Source organism: Pleuronectes platessa, chromosome 5 (assembly GCF_947347685.1).
Source record: "Pleuronectes platessa chromosome 5, fPlePla1.1, whole genome shotgun sequence".
NCBI classification, from domain to species: Eukaryota; Metazoa; Chordata; class Actinopteri; order Pleuronectiformes; family Pleuronectidae; genus Pleuronectes; species Pleuronectes platessa.
In genome coordinates this window covers 12,315,323-12,338,202 of record NC_070630.1, presented here as the reverse complement: position 1 = coordinate 12,338,202, position 22,880 = coordinate 12,315,323, and the positions used below count along the sequence as shown (strand labels likewise).

General features: G+C 42.8%; 1 protein-coding gene across 1 annotated transcript in view; it reads right to left on the bottom strand.

Annotated features, from left to right (window-relative positions):
* The window catches only part of rsrc1 (arginine/serine-rich coiled-coil 1), a 116,696-nt gene that overhangs the window by 16,701 nt on the left and 77,115 nt on the right, over positions 1 to 22,880 (bottom strand). Inside the window, exon 7 of the mRNA XM_053423605.1 lies at positions 4,653 to 4,724. Coding sequence (XP_053279580.1) covers positions 4,653 to 4,724 — 72 coding nt within the window. The remainder of the gene's footprint in view (positions 1 to 4,652; positions 4,725 to 22,880) is intronic.

Here is a 22,880-nt window from a genome sequence, read left to right as displayed (position 1 = left end):
TTTTAGTTAATGTGATGAGATCATGGACACCAGATCACTCGTGTTTACCAGCGGATGAATTTCACCGCTTGTCCTTCAAGTGGCAGCCGGAGCGGTGCAGACGCCGCGTGGCGAGGTAGCGTGGCATGCCACACCATGGCCCCGGTAATTAAAACATTTAAAGCAGAGCCAGCCCCCCTGTGCTCCCAGGGTGTGATATGGGGGTCACGCGCCTGTAGATTCTAATTTGCGCACCATTTGTATTCATGACAGGCGCGTGCTAAATATTTAACAGCAGCCCGGCAGGAGTTTTGTATTGTTAGGCTTTCCAGGTCAAATAATTTGATTTCAAGGCAGATTACATTAAGCGTCAATGTCCAAGCCACCACTCTCACTTGCCTCTCATTTCCTGTCTTTTATTACAACCGAGATAGGCCAGAACTGAAGGGATATGGCTTTGGATTATACAAGAGCTTGTTATCCCTGGATTAGTTATTATTTTCAATTAGAAAAGGGATCACATCATTTATTACAGAAGCAACCCCCCACAAAAGGTATTGCACGCTGACTCCTGCAAGCAGAGCGGAAATTTTAGCTGACTGACAAATCGTTCAGCAGAGCACGTAATGACACCTAACAAGAGAAATATTATTTCAGACAAATGATGGTGCAGCCACAGGCCCCATTAATGATATTTCACTTATATTGATTGTCCTTGGCTGTTGAGGATGTGTCCTCTCACTCCTCTATATGTTGAACAATTTGGGCAAGAAACCGAATCCAGACATTTTTGTTTCAGCCGAGGACCTGCGGTGATTGACAACAGGGCTAGTTAAACGGTGATGAGGCGTTAATGGATGCTAGGTCCAGGAAGTGAAGGGAGGGAAGGGGGGAGAGTGAGATGGAGGGGGCATGCGGCTGAATATTTAATGGTTATATAATTCCTGAACACAGACACACACACAGACAGGTACACACCCAACCCGTGACCTGTCCTACACACTGCGTAATTAGGGAAACAGTTCTTTCGTTTAGCTGCCAAAAGAGCAAACCGTAGGTATATATCCCCCTAATGATATGGGTTAAAGAGCTATTATACGTCTCATTAAAATATATGATCTCCCAATCTGGTGGTGGTTTGAGGTAATGGGGACACAGCAGCACCGGGGCTAAAATACCATCTGCAGGCAATAGACGAGTGTCCAATCCATATCTACATAATTCTGCATGTCAGAGAGGGGCTGCATGAATGGAAAGATGATTCTGTCAGTGAATCATGAACGAGGCCCAGCTCAATACATTTTAGTATAGTGTTTGTTTAGAGAGTATGTAGTGTATAAAGCAGAATGTGAGATAGGGAGCATACAACACACAGATTTAAGCCCATGTTTCTCTTTAAGTATTTTAACCCTGTTCACTACAGGGTTTTATCGTAGCAGCACCACAGGGTTAACATTCTCAATCGTGATGTTTTTGCCAAAATCTCTCGGATCTTGTTGTCCTTCCAAGTTGACATCTTTGTTGGTCACATCTACGCATCTGCCTCCTATAGAAAATGTATTTTTGTTCTTTTAAGTTTTGCATCCTTCGCGTGTTAGAAATGTCATCGACTCCCTCTTGCCCGTGGTAAATTCTCAGGATATACTGATTTCTCGCTTGGGCTCATTCAGACATTATCTAGAGTTTTTACTGGGGCTGGCAGGATAACTCCAGAAAAGGCCCCGCAGCAACTCCCTCGAACATTTCTATTCTCGCATACAGCCCCTGAACTCCAGATAATCTGAAATTATCCAGAGTTCAGTGCATGTCTGACAGCAGCTTTATTGTACATGTACAGTTGGGGCTGTGTCTCAATGGCTCTGCCGATCCAATAGTATTGTAACTGATATGCATTTGTGGAAAAAACTACCAGTTATTATGTAACTAAAATATATAGTAAACATAATACTTGGGATGAATGTAAATCTGCATTAAAATAAATAAACAGATTTACTTTGACACACAAAACGATCTGTGACTTTAAAAAGGTTGAATGATTAATAAGGGTAATAACAGAAGATTAATTGGAAATTATTCTGAAAATCAATTCTGTGAGGATTTGATTCTTTTTCCTTTTTATTGGCGTTGAGCTATATAATGTCGGCAATTTGATATATTTGGTTAATTGTCCGGACCTACATACAGAATAACCACACACTGTGACCCTATATTTTTCCCTCAGTAAAGTGCCAGCTGACACTATAGAGCACACAAACAGACTGTGTTACACTGGCAGTCAGTTCTTCTTATTATAGCTGGACATACTAGGTTAGCTAAAAGCCTCCTGGGCACGCAAACAACATTTCTCAGCTTTAATAGCCTAAACAAGGCCTGCAACTGACAAAGGAATCATCCTCCCCTCTCATTCTCACACCCTTTCATATCACATTTCCTTTTTCAACCACTAGCATCATCTGGCTGCCCTTAACCAGAGAGCCAAACACTACTTTAATGTGGAGACTACTTTGTTAACTGATGACCACGGGGCCAGTTATTGATCCTCTCCTTTCTCTATCTCAGTAGAACCTGCTGATAAAAATCCCTCTCTTCTTGCAGGGCTCCGCAGTAAGCAGCCACAGTTCGCTACAATAATAGCTTGCATATCATAGCATCCACATGAATCAGATCTCGGTGGTTTCGATTAGGGTTGAACTAACTCAAAAACATTGCCAGTCTAGGATGGGAATCTATTTATGAACGGAGAGTGTAGGTGGTAGTGTTCTTCACTTTTCCCCTCCGTTCTCTTTAAAGGTTTTCTCATTTCACTTGACTTAACGGTTCAAGTGTAAACTTTCTAGTTGTGTTGACCTCTAAGAGGCCCTGCAGGGAATAAGAAGACTCCTGGTGATCTGATGTTTAGCAGCAACAGTGGCCCACCTCCTCCATTTTAGCAGTGCTGGGAGGATGGAGCTGGCTGACTCTGCTGGTGTGTGTGTGTGTGTGTGTGTGCGCGTGGTAGCTATTATGTATTTGCGACAGTGCCACTGGCGTCTCTCACTACCGAGGTAAGGGCAAGTCATCTGGACCACTTTGTCAAGCCCCTCTGATCTCACTTCATGTATCTCTGTGTCGGGAAAGGAATAAAATGATCGTCCTTGAAGGCAGAGCCCGCCCAGCGTGCAGCGCTTCCACCGCACAATTAAGCACAACACCTCATTTCACACAGAAGAAACAGCTGGAGTGAGGCTTCGAGCAAAGGGGAGAAAGAGTCAACTGCTTCCAAAGTGTGAACTTTGTTAAAAAATAAGCTATTTGACTGGGAGCTTTGCTCTGTTGCTCCAAGCGAGGCACTTAGTCACCACTTTGGCAATGCTTCCACACAGAGAAGAGGTTAGGAGAGAGGTGGAAACGGTTGATGAGGACAAATGGAGGTGGGAGGAAAGCGAGTATATAAGACAGAAAGTAGGAGGAAAAAAACTGAAAGGAAAAGGAGGAAGAGACTGAGCAGTAAGGCAGAGAAACATGTATATTATTAATGTTAGAGCGGCAGAGATGCTGAAAGAAACGAGAAAACAAAACAGGGTGCAATGAAGTGAAGCAGGGAAGGAACTGGAAGACCAAAGCAAAAGTGCAGGGGCTAATTAGTTTCTGATGGCTGGACTTTCATTTGGCTAAAAGGTCAGCTAACTTTAAAGGTCACGCTGACGTGCCTGCTCGATACAAACACAAAAAAATGACACAAAAAGAGGGGAGACCGAGAGAAACAGAGTCCAGCTATATAAAAACACCCACACTAGAACAAATTAAACTACTACACATCATCTGCATTCGTGTGCACACATACGCACGTGCACACATACACACGCACAGTAGTTGACAGCACATTTGATATTCTCATTTGTATCATGCTCTGGTCAGAGGAGGGACCAGGGTCATTACTCCATCTGAGGACATTTATTACTGCCACTGCAAATTACTCATGACTTTATTTGAATGTGTATCCGGATCATGTGTGTGTGTGTGCAGTATGCCTGTGTCTGCATGTCCCTTGATGATGGTGGTGGTGTTGTTGTTGGAGGGGGTGGGGGTCACGTTGGCAGGATAAATTTACTACCTGCAATGCTAAGCATATTTCTGCCTTACACATATACGGTGCATCTTTATGTAGATTACAGCCGTCTTAATAAAAACTACCAGCATCTCCGAGTCCATGTTCTTCAAATTGGAAATCAACTGTTAAACTGTTCCATAAAATTGTTAATCTGTGGATGTAAAGATATCAGATTTCAAATGTGTAAAACCACTGACGTCGCAGATAGCGTATTGATTAACTGATTTAAGAAAGCGAAGTGCCGTATAGATTTTCTGAAATGCTTATTCTGTGTTCTTGGAATTGTTGTTGCTGCGTTACAGCCTAAAACATTTCTTTGTATTCCGTGTTCCCCAATTCCTCAATCATAATATCAACAGCCATTTGATGGGAGGAGGAAACATAACACACAGCTAGCTTGAATTATTTCAGCTGCTATCATGCCAACAACTTTAATGCTACAATTTGTGTTAAACGTTATGGTTCATGCTTTTCTGCTTGATTTGCTTTGCAACTGTGTTGTCAGTGTAGCACTACTAGATTCCCTATGTTGGATCGATGACAGAAACACAAGCGCAGACACACACGCACATATATAACTCACCTTCTTCTAATTTCTTTCGGGCCTCCTCCTCTCTCTTGGCTACTTTGGCCCTCAGCACCTCATCCGTCTTGGCTGGAAAAGAAAGACAACAGACGACAGCGTTAGGAGCAAAGTAGAACTTGAGGAACCACTCATAATGCTTTCAATATAGAAAAAAGTTGCAGCATTAAAATTGCAGTGTGGGATTTGATTTTGAATGATTATTCTAGATACTATATATATATATCATTAAATATATGTACTGCAAATCCTTTTTATCTATGCATTTTTCTTGGACAAGGCAGAAAAAAACTATTTCTGGGCAAGATGCAGACGTTGGTTACAACTTGATATTCGTCAACGATAACGCAGAAAGTTACCAGAGGACAAGTTACCAGATCAACACTTTGGGCACAAATCAATAACAGTATGACTCATGCCTTCTCCCTTGCCTGCCTGCCAGGCAGTGCCAGGCTCCGATTTTCCCTCACACCCCTGTAAAAGTCAGAGCGTCTTCCTGAGAGGTGTATATCGTCTCGGCATAATGAAAAGCTTAAGAGAAAGTGAGGCGGCGGGAGTAAACACTCGTCAGGACATTTTAAGCATCTCTCATCATCAGCGGCGTCGTCTCCGCTCGCTCATCCTCCACCTTTCCCCCCGAATAATCAAGATGTTAAGCCACATTAAAAAATATAATGCCGTGTATGGCAGGACTATCAATACTGCCTCTAAATTAATTACATTTCCGTTGCGGCGCATCATTTATTTTGCAGCGTTAGGGCCTCAGTGGAGCCATTCGCCTTTATTGCTATCTCACTTGGTTGATGAGTGAGCTATGTAAAATTGAGTCTCCAATATCATTATACTTAATGAGTTTTAACTTTGAGGGAAAAAAAGTAAGAGAGAGAAAGAGAAGAAGAGAGCGCGTAGACAAGACAGAAGAAAGGAGGAGGGGGTGAGAGCTCTGTGCTGTTTTAGGGAAGTTAATACAATATACGAGTGGGTGTAAGTGTTTGTGAGCACTTAGAGAATGTTTGTGTTAGGGCACAGCTGTGGGTGTCCGAATGTGGTTTATTGCACCACTTGAGATTCTTGTGAGTTTTGTGTGCGCCCATGATTTTGCGTCTGATTGTGTGTTACATTTGCTCTGCAAGCGTGTTCCATAAAAATACAACACATAGATATTTGTGCGTGCGTGCGTGTGTTTGGATGCAGGAGGCCATGGGTTGTGTTAGTCTCTCTGTGACTGCGCTGCTGTTTTTGTTCAGTAATTGGCGTAGACAAAGAACCCGTCACACTGCTGTTACGGCTGGTTAAGTCTGGAGGTTCCGCATCTTTACTAACAATGACTCTACATGGATGACTGAACCCTCCTCTACCTCCCTCAGCTAGAGAGAGAGAGAGTGTGTGTGTGTGTGTGTATGTGTGTGTGTGTTTGTGTGTGTGTGTGTGTGTGTGGGAGCATGCTTAACCAAACCCACAAAAAACAATCTCAGTCTGCTCGCTAAAACAGCAATAATTTTGTAAGTTTGTGTGTCTGTGCCAAAAACCAAACCATGGGCTGCACTAGCCTGCATCTCTACTACAAACGAGTTTTCTTGTTTGTATGCACATGTGTGGTTTGTATGAGTGCGTGTACTCTTCTCTATGTTCTACAGTTTGCTCTTTGCTCGGGGCTACCGAGAGGCAGGTAGGAGACGGAGCGATACTGGTGGTGCGATGGAGCGGGAGGTAGACGGTGAAAGGGAGATAGGCAGATAGATAAGGGCCGTGTCGGAAGAAAGAAGAACTGACAGTGAGGGGAAATAGACAATGCAGGAGTCAGAGAAAAAAGCCTTGCCTGCGTAAACACAAACATGCGCACACAAACAACAGGAGTGATTTGTCGCCTCTTTTTGTTTGCATGTTTATCCTCCACCTCTATCCCTTCATCCCTCCCCCAGCAGGTTCGCCTATCCTCTCGTCTCCCCCTCTGCTTTGCCTTCTCCCATCCCACCCCGTTTTTATGCTTTCTCTTCCGTCTCTTGCTCATCTCTCTAGTACACTGTGCCTGGGGGCAATAGCAGCAAATCAAACTGTTTATCCATCTCTCATCAGTGCACTGCCTCACGGGGCTCCTGCCCCCTCAAAACAATGAATGTAGGCCTGTGTGCTGAGCCAGGGATACAATTTAATTGCATCAATAAGGAGTTCTGCTTTAAAAACGATAAAATACAACAACAACATTGCAGCGATACACTTTGCTGTACCATCATGAAAAGCCTGATAAAGTGAAGGATTAAGTATCACAGCTGCACCTGTCAACAAATGAAGGCTTGTCTGTGTGCAGAGGCCGTGCAGTGGAAGTGTATTTCTTGGCAACTTTGTGGCTCCAGTACATTGTCGGATAATTCTGTGATGGACTTTTATTAAAGCACGTAATAAACGGCTGAGTGTTGGGGAGAGGAGAGTTCTTTCACTTCATTTAGACTTCGTTCAGTCTTGGCTGCAGGGGCGGAGGGAAAGAGGAGGGATGGCGGTGGGAAGGGGCGGAGAACGTCAGTAAAATCGCATTGTGATTATGAGTATAATTGCAGCTCAGGGGCCCAGGGGCCATGTAGCTCTGATGGCGCTGGAAGATGTTTTATGCACAGAAACAGAGAGGAAGAAAGTGAGAAAAGAGAGAAAGAGCTAGAGTGGGAGGGAGAGGCAGGCTGCCAGGATGTTCGCATTTTTCTCTCTCTTCACCGAATTTCCTCTTCTCCCTTTTTCTCCTCCCTTCTTTTTCCTCCTTTCTTCTCCTCCTCCCGTAAAATGTCCTCCCTCACTCGGCTCTACTCCTCTCCTATTCTCTTCTGTCCTCCTCTCTCTTCTCTTCTGTCCTCCTCCCTTGGCAGGATTAGCTGGGTCTCGTTAGAGGGGAAATGTAATAATGCTCCTACCAGGTGGAATCGGGCCCGCTCCATTATCAGCCGGGAGATGGATGGGCCATGTAGGGCCGGCGGGGGCCACGCGCGCACGCAATTTAGATTCAATAAACTGGCAAAGCAAGACCCCCAATCTGATTTATCTCTTACACGCCGCCAATGCTTGCTGCTACGATGCTGATTCCCTATTACCGCTCAGAGAAGGACTATTCATTGGATGTAAGGCACGGCAGTGAGAGAGGCTTGTCGGGCCCCCGGGACAGCAGCAAAACAGATACAGCAGAGGGTTAATACGTTTACACACAGATAAGCAATTAAATCTAAGGCTGAGGTGAGTTATAGAGTTATTAAGGAGGGATTGGGGTGGAGGGGGAGAGAAGGGAGGGACAGAGGGTGAGAAAAAGAAGAAGAGAGATGTGGTTCAGCTAAAGACTGTAGTAGCTCAGGCCTGAGGCCTGGTAAAGTAAGTATCAAAAGTGGAAAAGGTGATCATATTATACAGTTCATGAGGTGAGAGAAGAACAGAAGAGCATCAATCTGCCCACGTTGTTCAATAAACTCTACACAGCACGAGATAGAACAGTTATCCACTTAGTCTGTGTGCGTTTTTGTGAGCTTATGACCGAGGACATGTAAGCTGGAGCACGTCTTCATTTCTAAATGTAAGTGGGCATGTGTTGGCGTAACAAGCATATTCATATCCACTGTATATCTGACTGTAAGTATGCATAGCATCACACGCCATCGTGAGTCTGTGCATGTGTGTGTGTGTGTGTGAGCTGCAGTGATGTTTGCGTTGTCGGTAGCGGTGGGTGTCATTCGGTCCAGCCGCCAATCAAAGTGAATCTGAATGTCAGCGGGAGAGGAGGCGTGATAAATCAGCCTCACACCCAACGACAAACAAAATATTAGAGGCAGCGCGGCGCCATTGGAAAAACGTCCCTTCCAATCAGCCGAGCACTTTGCGGTGAAGCTCGGGAGCTGCATGGCCCTGCAAGCGACGCTGAATACCAGAGAGACAGATAAGACAATAAACAGATAAGTGAGAGACAGACAGGTTGGAAGGCAAGCAGAAAGACAAACAGACATAAAGACACACAGAAAAATAACGAGAAGAAAGATGAGTAATAATTAAATGGGGCTGCAGGAGAGACAGGTGGGCACACTAACTGATGTACAATAAGGCTGACAGGCAGACAGACAGGTGGAAAGACAGAAAACTGCTGGAGCGACAGACTGGATAGTCGAGCAGAGCGACGTATAGCTGTGGAAATATTAATATCAAAATGTATACAAGTGTCACAGTCCCTTCTTTTGAAATGTAGTAAGTCTCATCAGGGCCATTCAGATTTGTGAATTAATCAAATTTAAGATAGGTGATTAAACTATCGTAATTACGTTGATTTATAGTAATTTATTGTAACACGTCAAGGTGCTAATAAATCTGAGCATTAATATAATACTTTTAATATCTTAAGTTGCTTTTATTTATTATGTATAACTTCAAAATAAGTATTATTCTAATAATCTACTGCTGGTTGCAAGTCTGTGCATTTCTTTCCCAGGTGGAAACTAAACTTAACATTAAGTGTAAGTCAAAAAGGGATTTATGGATAACATGTTAAGTGTCAGGATGAACAGAACAGATGATGAACAGCTGCAATAGTGTCTCCTCAAAATCCACCCTGATCATTACTTCAGCAATTAATGATTTTCAACAGGCAAAACCATCTCAATGCTATTGTTCTAAGAATGTGAAATGGAAGACAAAAACATCGTGCAATGATGGTGAACATATGACTCTGCTCTATGATTTTTTCCCACTGTAATAAGACAGTTTAGTGTAGAAGGCACAGTTTACCATGAAGCGATACCAAGGCTGAGCCTCGACTGTGGGATGCAAGAAAGAAAAGGATACAGTTTCCACACAGTGTTGAGTGGGAGAGGCCTACTAATCTTTCTGGGTATCACAAAGAAATCTGTGATCACATGATGTGTAGATACATTTGAGATGAAACAATGAGCAAGAGAACGGTAGCACAAAGGCATGAGATAAAGGTGTAGTTTAACATTTTCTTAACAAGCTGTGGCCGTCCTCTCAGTTTATTTATGCTTTATTTACATGTTCCTGACCAGACCAGGGTGTTTAAAGACTGCTGTAACATGAGCTGTCAAAGAAATTATACTGTATCTTCTTATACAGAAACCTTCAGCAGGTGAGGATGTTAAAGCAGCAACATCTGAAGTAACCACTAGGTGGCACAGCACACAGGGAACACAAGTGGGAGGCTTTAGACAGGCCTTGATTTTATGTGTGCTTAAATGCAGGTGTGTGTGTGTGTGCGAGTGTGTGCGTGTGTGTGTTTGTGTGTTAGTGTTTGTGTGTGTGTGTGTGTGTGCTCCTGTACAGCTGTCTTTTTGAGGACCAGTTTGAATCTTCAACCTACGGAGTGAGGACATTTTGGGAAAGTGAGGACATTTTGGCCGGTCCTCACTTTCTGACCCCACTTTATAGGACAGTTTGGGGGTTTTCTGGGTTGTAATTAGGTTTAGGTTAGGGTTAGGCATTAAGTTGTGGTTGTTAAGGTCAGAGGATAGGGAATGCATTATGCCAATGAGTGTCTTCACTAAGATATAAGTACAAACGTGTGTGTGTGTGTGTGTGCGTATGTGTGTGTGCAGGACCCTCTATCAAAACCAGCTTCTGTAGACTTTGTAGCTGTGGAGTCTAATTTGACACGGGGACATATCACAAATGTACGGGCATCCTGATCGCACAGGCAGACATGAGAAGATAAAACAGGAAGTGATTTAAATATTTAGCAGCAGCATGCATAAAATCACTCAAAGGCAAGCTTATGTTACATTAGTAGCAGACACCGTGTGACATGAAAAAAGTCTCCAGACAACAAAAAAAGGTTCGCAAAAGTACTGTATATGAATCAGCATTTTAGCCACAACCTTACAACTCTGTGTGAAAATGGTAGAGAGTAAAATCCTCCAGGCAGGAGACAGGAGAGATGAACTTGAATGAGCTTTCGCGGAGGATGCCCTCTGCATCTGTCATCAGGCTGATTTAACGACACCCAATGAAATATTTACAAACCAAACAATTAGAGAGAGATATCTTACAAAATCAATCAATTATTCATCGGCAATCGTCTGAAGAGCTTTTTTTTTTGTTTCAAGGCTATATTCTGATGCTGGGGAGTGCATCAATTAGGGCTCATGCTCCCGTGGTGTTATGGATGCTTAAGAGGGGAATGATCGTCTCAATGTAGCAGCCAGATGTAAGATGCCAGGACTGGATGCTGACACTGTGTTGTGGCAGATGAGTTTGATAAAGCCCTAAAGTGACACGCTAATCTGATATGCTGATATGGGACGAGTGAAGTCAGAGGGACAACTCGGATCATTCAGCTGAATGTGTGAATAAATGAAAACTTGTGCAACATTTGTTCTATTAATATTTAAAAACTGCCTCTTAACACGAGACACCTGGGCTCCGCCTTTGTATTTTTCTGTTTGATGATCGTGCTGAGATAGCATCTGTCAAATTCAGAGAGGTGAGGAATTAAGAATAGATTTATCAACGAGGAGAAATAAAAAACATGAGGTAACTCAGACCAGAGTTCATTTCTTCTGCATAACAACAAACACAATTCCTACAGTTCAAACTACCAACACGTCTTTGCAAAGGCATTTTATACATATAGCGGATATATGTGGACGTTTCATGGAAACCTCAACATTGTGAAGCAGAGACACAAATCCTCTGCTAATCTCTTTCAATTATAATGTGGTTAAATCAGTTTCTCAAGTGACTTAAGTCTAAAGAGTGATATGCTGCCATACAGACAACTCTGTTTAAAGGGTGAAACAATTATTTTATTAAATCAAGAATTAATTATTTTTCAAGTGAAAATGCCAATACTTTGCTGGTTTCAGCCTCTGAAATGCAAAGATTATGGAAACTGCTGATCTCACTCATTAGTCCATTTATCAACATATTTGACCACTTGTGAATTAATATAATTATTAAGTTAAGCACATGTTATTAAGTGTTTAGCATTTTCTAAATATTTTTGTGACACCAGATACGTGACTCTACAGCTTCTTGTATTGAGCAGTAGCTAAAACCTTATTCCTATAAAGCCGTGTAAAAACCAACAGGCTAAGATCCCAATCACAGACTCTTGACTTGACTGTCAAACTGTCCTGTGTGGCAGTTTAACTTGATTTTGAATCAGTTTTAAGAGACCAGTACAATAAACCTCAGCCCCACACTACGCTTGGCTCCTGACAAACACACTGGGTCTGCGTTTTATTTCCTTTGGGCCTAACCTTGTACAAGAGGTCTAGGGTTGAGCACAGGTTACAAATAAGCTGCTGAGCAGCGTGGCCTTCGCGATGCATGTGAATGGCACGGAATCAGCATCCCATCCTTTACACCTAAGGGCGATAGAGTATCCCATGACACTGCAGGTGCACCAGCGCGCTTAGAAAGACGTAGGCCCCAGACCCTGGGCCAGCGAGGAGAGCTGCTGCAAATGAGGGGGGAGCAGAGGCCTCCAGCGGTCAGAGAGATCACAGAGAGAGGTTACTCTGAGGACTGCACACTGCCATGGGGTGCATGCACTTGCATGCACTTATAACCACACCTGAAGAACTCACACTGACGTGCAGATACTCACATAAGAGCAGCGCACACACACGCACACGCGCACACGCACACACACACACACACACACACACACACACACACACGCCGGAGGGGGGGAAATCTAACAACAAAGCCTCGACAGTACAACATGTAGGTCAGACAAAGTTCAACCTTGAAACAGTATTGAAATATCATATGTTTAATGTTAATGTTTCTGCCTTATAGGATGTACAGTAGATGTTAAAACATTACATTACATCATGTGTGTATATTTTAATGGTTTGGTGGGAGGTAGAGATGCCTAAGCCTCTTAGATAAATATAAAAGTTCTGTCATGAGAACTTGACTGAGATGAGCGTGTAAGGGTATAACAGAGGTCTTGAGAGGGCAATCAGACCAAATCCATAATGCAGCGATCACATGGTGAAATATTAAGCATCCCGGGGCCTCTGAATGACATCTCACCCTCAACTTCAACCTTGTCTTGTCTCCACATGTCACTGTCTCTTTCGTATGCCTCCCTATATTTTACTTGTACCCCCTTTATGTGCTTTACTTCACCTCTTTCTCTTTGAACACTCTTCTGCTTCTTTGCATACTTTTTCCATCATTTAAGCTTTCAACACATTCATGTGTTAGGTGCCAGTGATACTGCGTTTGCTCACACATCCGTTGTAGGATGCTGAGGTTCAAAATCCTCATACCATCTTGAAATAATACAGAGTCAGCATGTTTCTAGCCATGCAGCTTCAGTGTGAAAGGAGCATCAAGTCAGTTTAGGGTTTAGATTTTTGTCTATTTAAATAATAACCTCCCATAACCATGTGCTTAGGCTGGCAGCATGTGTGTTGTGTCACCCAATCAGGAAGTAGCTGCCTCTTGTGGCCAGAGAGCCTACTCTCATGTTGAGGAGGTTCAAACCAGAGCCAGTTGTTGTAAAAAATAAACTGTAAACATCTGGAGACATTCATTTTGTCTAGATTATTTTTTCTGTGATATTATTTACTGTGTTGGGGGTGAAAATACTATTGTAACCGCTTTTTGAAAAACATCAAGATATAGAGAGACGGGGACAGAGAGACAATTAAACAAGAGCAACTTTTCTTACATTTCTGTCCAAAAGGAACAGATGGATATAAACTGAAGCCTGCAGAAATTTTACAACAGAGGAACATAAGGTCAGACTTACACCCTTCACTTGGCCTTTGCTTCACCAAATCTGAGATCTCTCTGCCAGCTGTTGCTCTGCTCTGTGATGATTCACTCTCTGTTGATTCTTGTCTCACAGGGCTCATTTGAAAATAAAGAATGGGCGGCCTTTTTTATTGTGTACACAAATAAGCTGGATTCATGCTCCGCTATCAAGGTCATCATTCATGCAGATCCACCATCATCATATCTCCCCTACAGTGACTGCAATATATGAGGTCAGTGTGGGATTTCACTACGTTATCCAGTCATTACCAATGTTTAGTGACAAAGTGCCCCAATTCCAAAGGGAATTTAGTTTGCCCATGCACATTCTTTCCCAGAGCACATGACAAACAAAAACTGTCCAAGTCACAATGGCCTTTTTATATGATATAACGATCTACACCCCTATAGTTTGGATGCTTGGCTATACTGCTGCAAACAGAGAACTCAGTGTAACTCAGTACTAGAAAACAGACTTTACAGACATGTTCCTATACAAATTTGTGATGTGAAATTGGGAGTTTGAAAATTCAGACTCCTCCTGCAAGTTTGTCACATTCTTACATAGCAAAGGTCAAATAGGACGATTACAGTCCAACTCCCTTTCTTACATAAAATAATACAAGCCCCTATTAGTCTAATGAAAAATAAGGCTGAATGTTTCACAAATTAGACAAGGTTAATTATCACTATATTATATTTTCTGATTAATAACTCACCCTAACCCTTATACTCATAAACAAGTCTTAAAACCTTTTTGACCTACTGACATTTTATCTTCATTTATTGCAACTGATGACATTTTATATTCATTGTTGAGATATTTGAGTATTTTCAACTGATTGGATTTACTGCAAAAAAAAATGTTTTCCATAACTTCGGTCAATTTTAGCCACAATCAGCATAACTAGTTATAATGTGTAGCATGTGTATTGCTATTTCACAGCAAATAAATGCTTTCTGTGTGTGTGTGTGTGCTCTTTTTTTATCCCAGTGTGAATGCACTTGAGCGTGCTGTCGAATGGTGAAGAATAGCCTCTGGTTCCCCTGCTGAAAGCCTGTTGGGTGCCATTGTGATGGCACACCACTGAGTGTGTGTGTGTGTGTCTCGTCTGTGTAGCAGTGGATGCGGTCGTGGGGGAGATGGGACTAAGTCTATCGGGACCCCCGCACATGAAAGGTAAACTGGAGCCGCTAATCGCAGTGCTGACACAAGGAGGTTCAGAAGGGCGCCCACTTAGAAAAGAAAGGCAGGAGAGCCGGGACCCTGGCAGTTTCAATAGGGCTCAGCACAACTGACCACATTACAGGAACAAACACACACTGCAGAATAGACACACAAACTTGGTGGTCTCGGCCGGCTCTGGCCTGCTCTTTGGACTTCATGGAGGGTGAGACGAGCTTATCAGCGTTTGTGTGTGTGTGTGTGTGTGTGTGTGTGTGTGTGTGTGTGTGTGTGTGTGTGTGTGTGTGTGTGTCATACTTCTACAAGAGTATTCCTATTCAACACAGCCAGCAGTAAAAAAGTTGCAAGTATTTTCTTTCTGATGGAAAAAAACTAATAAGTGATTAAAACACAAAATCCTACACACGAGGTGACGACCAACAAAAATGAAGCTGAGCATGAAGAAATATCTAAAGAAAAGTTATATAAAAATTAAAGCAAGTTCCGGGACATATTTGGAAATTAATGCTAAAATGTCAGTTCATAAAAAACGATGGAGGAAAGAATGAACCACAGCAGGAGAGGGCAGGCAGCGAGTGGCACCAGGGAGATGGTGGAGATGTGGGAGAAGGTGGGGGAGACAGCCTGGCCCCAGGAGGAGTAGAAGCACAGAGGAGTGAAAGAGCGAGGGAGACCGGACGAATGACAGCCCCCCTTGAAGGCAGCGTAGTGCACTCCCTTCCCTCTTTCTCATCTCTTAATGCTTATTTTCATCACTTTGCTTAAAATATTGATAATCAATTAGCACTACGTCTGTTTTGCTACAGAATCTGTGTCACGGTCTATCACTCTGTCAGAGCCAATTCGCCGCTCATTCAAAGTTCATTTTTCCTTGGCGGCTCTGTGCCTTTGGAGGAGTCATTACACGGGGAACATAGCCCGGGGTGCAATCACCTATTCTCTTTCATTACTGGGGAGATGGAGAAGGTGAGAGAGATTATTAGAACTTTGGAATGATCACAAAGCTCCACGCCGCCTGTCAGATCCCCCCTACGTGTAATTCATCTGGCCTCACTGCCTGCCTCCCTCCCCTCCCCTCCCCTCGCCCCCTCCCTCATCCCTCCTCCCCCCAGCCTCAGCCAGGGGTTTGGCCACAGACATTATTCATGAACATCTGCAGCGCGCTGAATATTCCACAGCCTCCGCCGTGATGAAAAGGGAGCTGCCCCTTTGACTTGAAAATTAACATGCCGGCACAGAGATTATGGACGTGCCGTTTCATTCCAAGCCGAGCTGGGCCACGCCGAGACCGGCCCGAGCTGACGTCCCAGGCTGGGCTGAGCGATATAAAATAAACGAAGCAGGTGGCGAATTCGCTCATTTTACAGCGCCTGCTTCAAATCGGTAACTGGGACATAATCAAGTTATTAAAATCCTTTTGGTGCTCCAACATTAACCGTCACAGACACAAACACATATCAAACAGTGGCAGTAGTGTTTAAACCCTAAACTGAGAAGGGCTATAACAGTCTGCCTGTGTATGATATAACAATAATACTATTGTATGTCAAAGTAGGGCTGTAGTAATGTTTTTTTAAATTATTGATTAAGCTGACACTTATTTTATTGATTAAATGATTAACACTTTTCAATATAAAATGTCTTAGAGCTCATAGAGCCTGGGGTGTCGTCTTATTTATTTTATCCACCCAACCGTCTCAAATTTATTGATAATTTGTTGTCAATCATATTAAACCGAGAAAAGCTTCCAATTCTCTCTGCTTAAGCAAATATTTGAATTTTTTTATAAAAAAAATTACAGAAACGATCATTTGTCTTGTTGCTGAATCTCCCGATCAGACTCGATTAATCGCATGGAGCTGCAGCTCTGTTTTAAGGACAGCTGTTGCATCTGAAGCCAAGCAAAAATTTGTCCTGGTAAACAGCTCATTGCACCCTCTCACCTCTGTGTATCGCTCTTCCACTCCCTCCTGGGTGTTTCTACATGAAAGCTCAGCCGGAGAACGGAGACTCTTCCTCTCTCACACCAGGAGCACCACTGCTGGAGAGAAGCCAAGCATCGTCCCTCTCCCCCTCATGTGTGCTGTCCCTCATTCAGCCTGTGGCCTCACAGACATTAAGCTCCAGCTTCTGTGACTGGACTCATACAGTGATAATAATAAAAAATAAGAGGAGATGCCACTAGTCCATCATATACACTGGCCTTAGTATTGAACTTTTTAAAGAGTTTGACAACCTTATTGTTAACTTGAAATGAATTATTTTAAAAGGACGATTAGGCTTCTTATGTGTTTTAACTCAACAGTGTGTAAATAGCTATTCATATTTAAAATGACAAGTATTCCTGACATTCTGTTAGAAATCACTTGAATGCGTCTTTACTTTATCACAAGGTACTTTATGTCTGCAGGCTGACTAAACCATGAGTGATATGTCACACATAAGAAAACATGAAAATATGATGAAACAAACAATACACAGATCAAAACTCTGTGTATTTACAGTTTGAGTACATAAGTGTTTGATGTACATATCTTTATGTGGATTCTAAACACCTCTAACTAAACTCGGCAGTGTTTCCCGCAGAGTAAATGGAGACTGGGAGAAGGAAGAACAAAAAAGGATCAAGAAATATAAGTAGCCAGACAGAATGGAGAGAGAGAGATAGAGAGATAGAATGGGAGAAAATACAGATCAATGCTTCTGAAAAGGGGAGAAGTTGGATGGTTCTGACATGGACTGGAGCGGGACTTGTTGCTTCCTCTTGTTGATTGTAAATGGCAGAGCAAGTTTACTCTGGCAGTTGGAGCCAAAATGGAGTCTGACAGCGTTGTCAGGGAGTTTGAGCGGCTCAGTGGCGGGGCAGGAATCGGGATGATTTCATTGCTTTCATCTCCAAATCGCCGGCGTACGCTCGTGAAACCTCCATGGTAATAAAAAAAAACGGATGGAGGGTGGGGATGATAGAAAACCAGTCTGGCATAGTTTTGAGGATGACAAGCGATTTTTCGAAGGTACTTGTCAAAAAAGAACAGAGGAAAAGGAAAGGGGAGCAGAAGAGTGAGAAAAATGGCACACCAAAGTCAGAAAAGAACTGGACGCAGAACAAACATGTCAGGAGACGTTAGTGCTCACTCCAAAATACAACAATATTAATAATCCCATCTTTCATCCTCACTTTCTCTCTCTTCGTGAATTATTCCACCAAAGATCGGTGCATTACAACCCACTCAACATCTTGCCCTTTGTGATTCCTAACTGCAACCTCAATATTATTCTGGTCATCTTTGCAACCTTGAGGTTCTACAAGAGCCCGGGCAGCAACTTTACATGCACTCCTGGCCTGTTTATCCTCTCTGCTCGTTTCATAAACAGTCGTCCGTCCAAACTCTTTACCTTTCTTAGGGAGAGTCTGAGAAGAGACAGCGAGTGCCGTATAGACAAGTCTATAGGGTTTTGTTTGAGAGGAGGGATTGACAGAATAAAAGACGCCTTACTATAACGGCTTTGTTCCGTTACTCTCCAATAGCTTTATCCCTCTGATCCCTTCTACCTCAATCTGCTTGCCGCGTTTTTTTCTTTTTCAATTTACAGGATTTGTTTCTGTGAGTACAGCGAGGAGGATGAGGTATGAAATTCATCTTTATCCTGTTTTTTGTTGTGTTTCCTCCTCCTTGACAATGCATGTCAGTAATTAGCCGGCCAGTTTGGTTCCAGGCTTTTCGATGGGTGCCTCCGTTTGCCAACTTTCGCCTTTTGTTCTTGCCACACAATACCGCCCACTCGCCCTCGGTGTCTCTCTCCCTCTCTCTCCTCTGTGCTCCCCGCCTCACACCCACACAGGGCGTTACACAATCTATCCAAATGTGCTTCACTTTAAAACCCCATTACTCAGCCCCTGTTGTTTTGTTCAACACAATTAAAAGAACAGGCCCTTCATGAGAATTCAGAGAGCCCTGCTCAATCGCTCGCTCCCTCCCTCCTCTTCTTCTTCACTCGCTCCTCTTCTGTGGTTCAACATTGGCCGAGGAGTTACTGTGAACAGGCCAGCTTACGTACCCTAATTCCCTGGGTTTTGTTTGCATATAGGCTTAGTTTAGTTTCATTTGAAACTACTCAATGCCAAGCCTCATCCATGGCTGTAACCAGACCAGTGAGCAACTTTAAAAGACTGTCAGCCAAATGGAGATGGGGGAAATCCACACGTTCATGCGTGCACGCACGCACACACACACACACACACTGAGCTGAAGAGCCCCACAAGGTTAAAGGCTGAGCATTGTTATCTCTTTAAGTACTGACACACTTCAAAAGGGTGAAAAAACTTGTAATGACTACCTAGTCAGGCTTTGGCAGAGGGTCTGGTGCTAATTTCAGGCTCTGGCCTTCCATACAAGTGTGTGAGCCCTGGAGGAAGGGGTTTATAGTTCAAAGCAAAGCCAGGTAAATGAGAGAGAAGGCTACTGGTCAGTAATGACCACAATGTCACTGACAGGAAAGTGGCTCGAAATAGAAACATTGAATCAAAGGCACTGTCGGATTCTAGAGTCTAAAATAAATGTATATCTCTCATGAGGAACTATTTCATGCAAACTTGGAATGAGGAATCACTCACACAAAACATTGACAGCTTTTGAAACTAGAAGATGAATCATCAATCAATCAACAGAAATGTATCACCAACTATCTTTATGCTCCTTCAACGTCAGGATTTGTTGTTTGTTTTTCATTACACTAAACTTGGAAAATTCTTACTAAAAATAATCAATAAATTAATGATATTGAAATGAATGGTAAACTGGATTCTTAATCCTGCCAGAAAAGGGTAATTTCAGGTGTAAGATCTGAATGAAATGTGTGAATCTGATTGTAAATGGTTGTCTCTGTATGTTGGCCCTGTGATACACTGGCGACCTGTCCGCGGGTCCCACACCTCTCGCCCAATGTCAGCTGGGATGGACTCCAGCTCCCCCAATGACCCTCAAAACAGTAGAGATAATGGATGGATCTTAGTTGAGCTAAACACTGTGTGGCATCAATTAAAATAAAATAAATGATCTTTCAATCCACCGCCATGAAATCTGAAGGCCAGCAAATTCATCTTCAAATTGTCAACAGCTGCTGATGTTTTTCCAGCAATGATGCAAACTAATTAAAAAACAGTGAACAGAATAACTGGTACATGCTGCACAGTTTTCACACCAAGAAGAGCTCATTTGATTATGTTGAACATTTACCCAGAACAACACGCCAGCACATATTAAAGCAATCAGCTTAATGCGAGGTCATTGGGCCCCTAGTTTAACGTCTTAATGGAATTATGTCATGATGTTAACCCACACCATCTGAGACACCGTGTGCCTAGAATACAGCAGACACACACTTTGTTGCAGAGTGGAGAATAGGTCGACTCTGCCGGACAAATGACAGGTGCAAAGCTCTGGGAGTTGTCTCAAACAGACAGCTCTATAATTCACGCTGGACAAGACTTTTAAGAACAAACACACGCATAATGGTTTACAAGAGCCCCCGGGAAACTGTAAAATCATGTGCACGTGTGTCTGACAGCGAGCCCGGCAAACAGCAGCCAAAAGGAAATGCTACAATTTAAATAGCACTCGATGCAATGCTCAGAATAATAAGCTAAATTCAGACTCAATATTAACATTTCTAATCAGACATTTGAGCCGTGTTTTCCCCTGTTGCATCACAAACCAAATTAATTAACTCAACCTCTGACACCAGCCACTATCAGTGCTACTACTGTGTGTTCAACAGCCAAAATGAGATCCAGTGATGCGTCATGCAACACGACCGGGCTGTAGTTCTCCTCACTAGCTGAGGAGTATGTGATGTGGTCATAAAAAATAAGGTTTGACTCATCAGTCCTGAAGAGGAGGATGGCAGTCCAGGCTGACCAGTACATGCGTTTTCACACCCGGAAGGTCTGCCCCTTGGGCCGAACCAAGGTTCATGTATCTGTTAACTGTTTGTTAAGTTAGGAAGCAGACTAAAGACTTTTGTGCGACATGTGATGTCCTATTTGTGCTGAGTCTAATTTAGCTCATTATTGATTGGTTCATAAATAGGAGTGCATCTAACGTTGGCATGTTGTCAATTCAGCTATTGCGTCAACTTTTCTGAAGTAGACTGTTTGAGTGGGGGAAATTAATTATTGTTAATTTCATTGAAACCGTTATACCATGTGGCAGCACTACCACCAAACGGAAGTCCTCATCACCTTTTCTGTCTTCTATCATTTAATGCTATCTCTTCTTCTTGCAGTTGTTCTTAGCGTTAGCATTATCGAAACAAGTGTTTTCACAACGCAAACTATTAGAGACATGGTTCATTTGACCGTACAAAGGTCTGGACCAAACAAGGTAGGTGTAAGAGAGCCCTCAACAGGGAAATACCAGATCTATATACAGTGCCTTGCATAAGTATTCACCCCCCTTGGACTTTTTCCCATTATGTACTGTTACTAACTGGAATTCAAATAGACTTAAATAAACTTTTTCCCGTTTGATCAACAAAACATGCATAGTACTTTGGAGGTGCAAAATAAATTTTATTGTGACACAAACAATAATGAGAACAAAAAAGTTGACATCTGTTGGGTGCATAAGTATTCACCCCCCTGTGTCAATACTTGGTAGAACCCACTTTCGCTGCAATTACAGCTGCAAGTCTTTTGGGGTATGTCTCTACCAGCTTTACACATCTAGAGATGGAAAGGTTTGTCCATTCTTCTTGGCAAAAAAGATGAAGCTCAGTCAGATTAGATGGAGACCGTCTGTGAACTGCAATCTTCAAGTCTTGCCATAGATTCTCTATTGGATTGAGGTCTGGGCTTTGACTGGGCCATTTTAAGACATTAACATTCTTCAATCCAAACCATTCCTTTGTAGCTCTGGCTGTATGTTTAGGGTCATTGTCCTGCTGGTAGATGAACCTCCGCCCCAGTCTCAAGTCTTTTGCAGACTGCATCAGATTTTCTTCAAGGATTTCCCTGTATTTGGCTCCATCCATCTTTCCCTCTATTCTGACCAGTTTCCCTGTACCTGCTGAAGAGAAGCATCCCCACAGCATGATGCTACCACCACCATGTTTCACTGTTGGGATGGTGTGCTCAGGGTGATGGGCAGTGTTGGGTTTTCGCCACACATAGCGTTTTGCATTGAGGCCAAAAAGTTCAATTTTGGTCTCATCTGACCAGAGCACCTTCTTCCACATGTTTGCTGTGTCTCCCACATGGCTTCTGGCAAACTCCAAACGGGATTTTTTATGGATCCCTTTCAACAATGGCTTTCTTCTTGCCACTCTTCCATAAAGGCCAGATTTGTGGAGTAGACGACTAATAGTTGTCCTGTGGACAGATTCTCCCACCTCAGCTGTGGATCTCTGCAACTCCTCCAGAGTAACCATGGGCCTCCTGGTTGCTTCTCTGATTAATTTTCTCCTTGTCCGACTCTTCAGTTTGGGTGGACGGCCTCCTCTTGGTAGGTTTGCGGTTGTGCCATATTCTTTCCATTTTCTTATGATGGATTTTATGGTGCTCAGAGAGATGTTCAAAGCTCTGGATATTTTTTTATAACCTAACCCTGCTTCATATTTCTCCACAACTTTATCCCTGACCTGTTTGGTGAGCTCCTTGGTCTTCATGATGCTGTTTGTTCAGTAATGATCTCCAACAAACTCTGAGTCCGTCACAGAACAGGTGTATTTATACTGAGATTAAATTGCAGACAGGTGGACCCTATTTACTAATTATGTGACTTGCAAATGTGACTTGTGAATGCAATTGGTCGCACCAGATCTTTGTTAGGGGTTTCACAGTAAAGGGGGTGAATACATATGCACTCAACACTTTTCAGATTTTTATTTGTAAATAATTGTGAAATCCATGTAATATTTCCCCCCACTTCCAAATGATGCACTATTTTGTGTTGGTCCATTACATAAACTCACGATGAAATAAATTTTAATCTGTGGTTATACCATGACAAAATGTAGAAAAGTCCAAAGGGGGTGAATACTTATGCAAGGCACTGTACGTTGTTAATTGTTGTGATAGTTCATTTTCATTATAAACAGTTCCAACTGCTTCAAGATAAAAATAATAAATGTTAATGGCTAAGATTTCTGTTTCCCAATAAATACTGCCCGAGCGCACACACATTAGCGCCCATGCACCTCCCTGTTTGTGTGCATATGTTCATGTAACCCTCTGTGTGAGCTGATATTGATCTTTCTCTATGGCTCCTGAATAATACCCCCCACCCCACCCCCTGCAAACA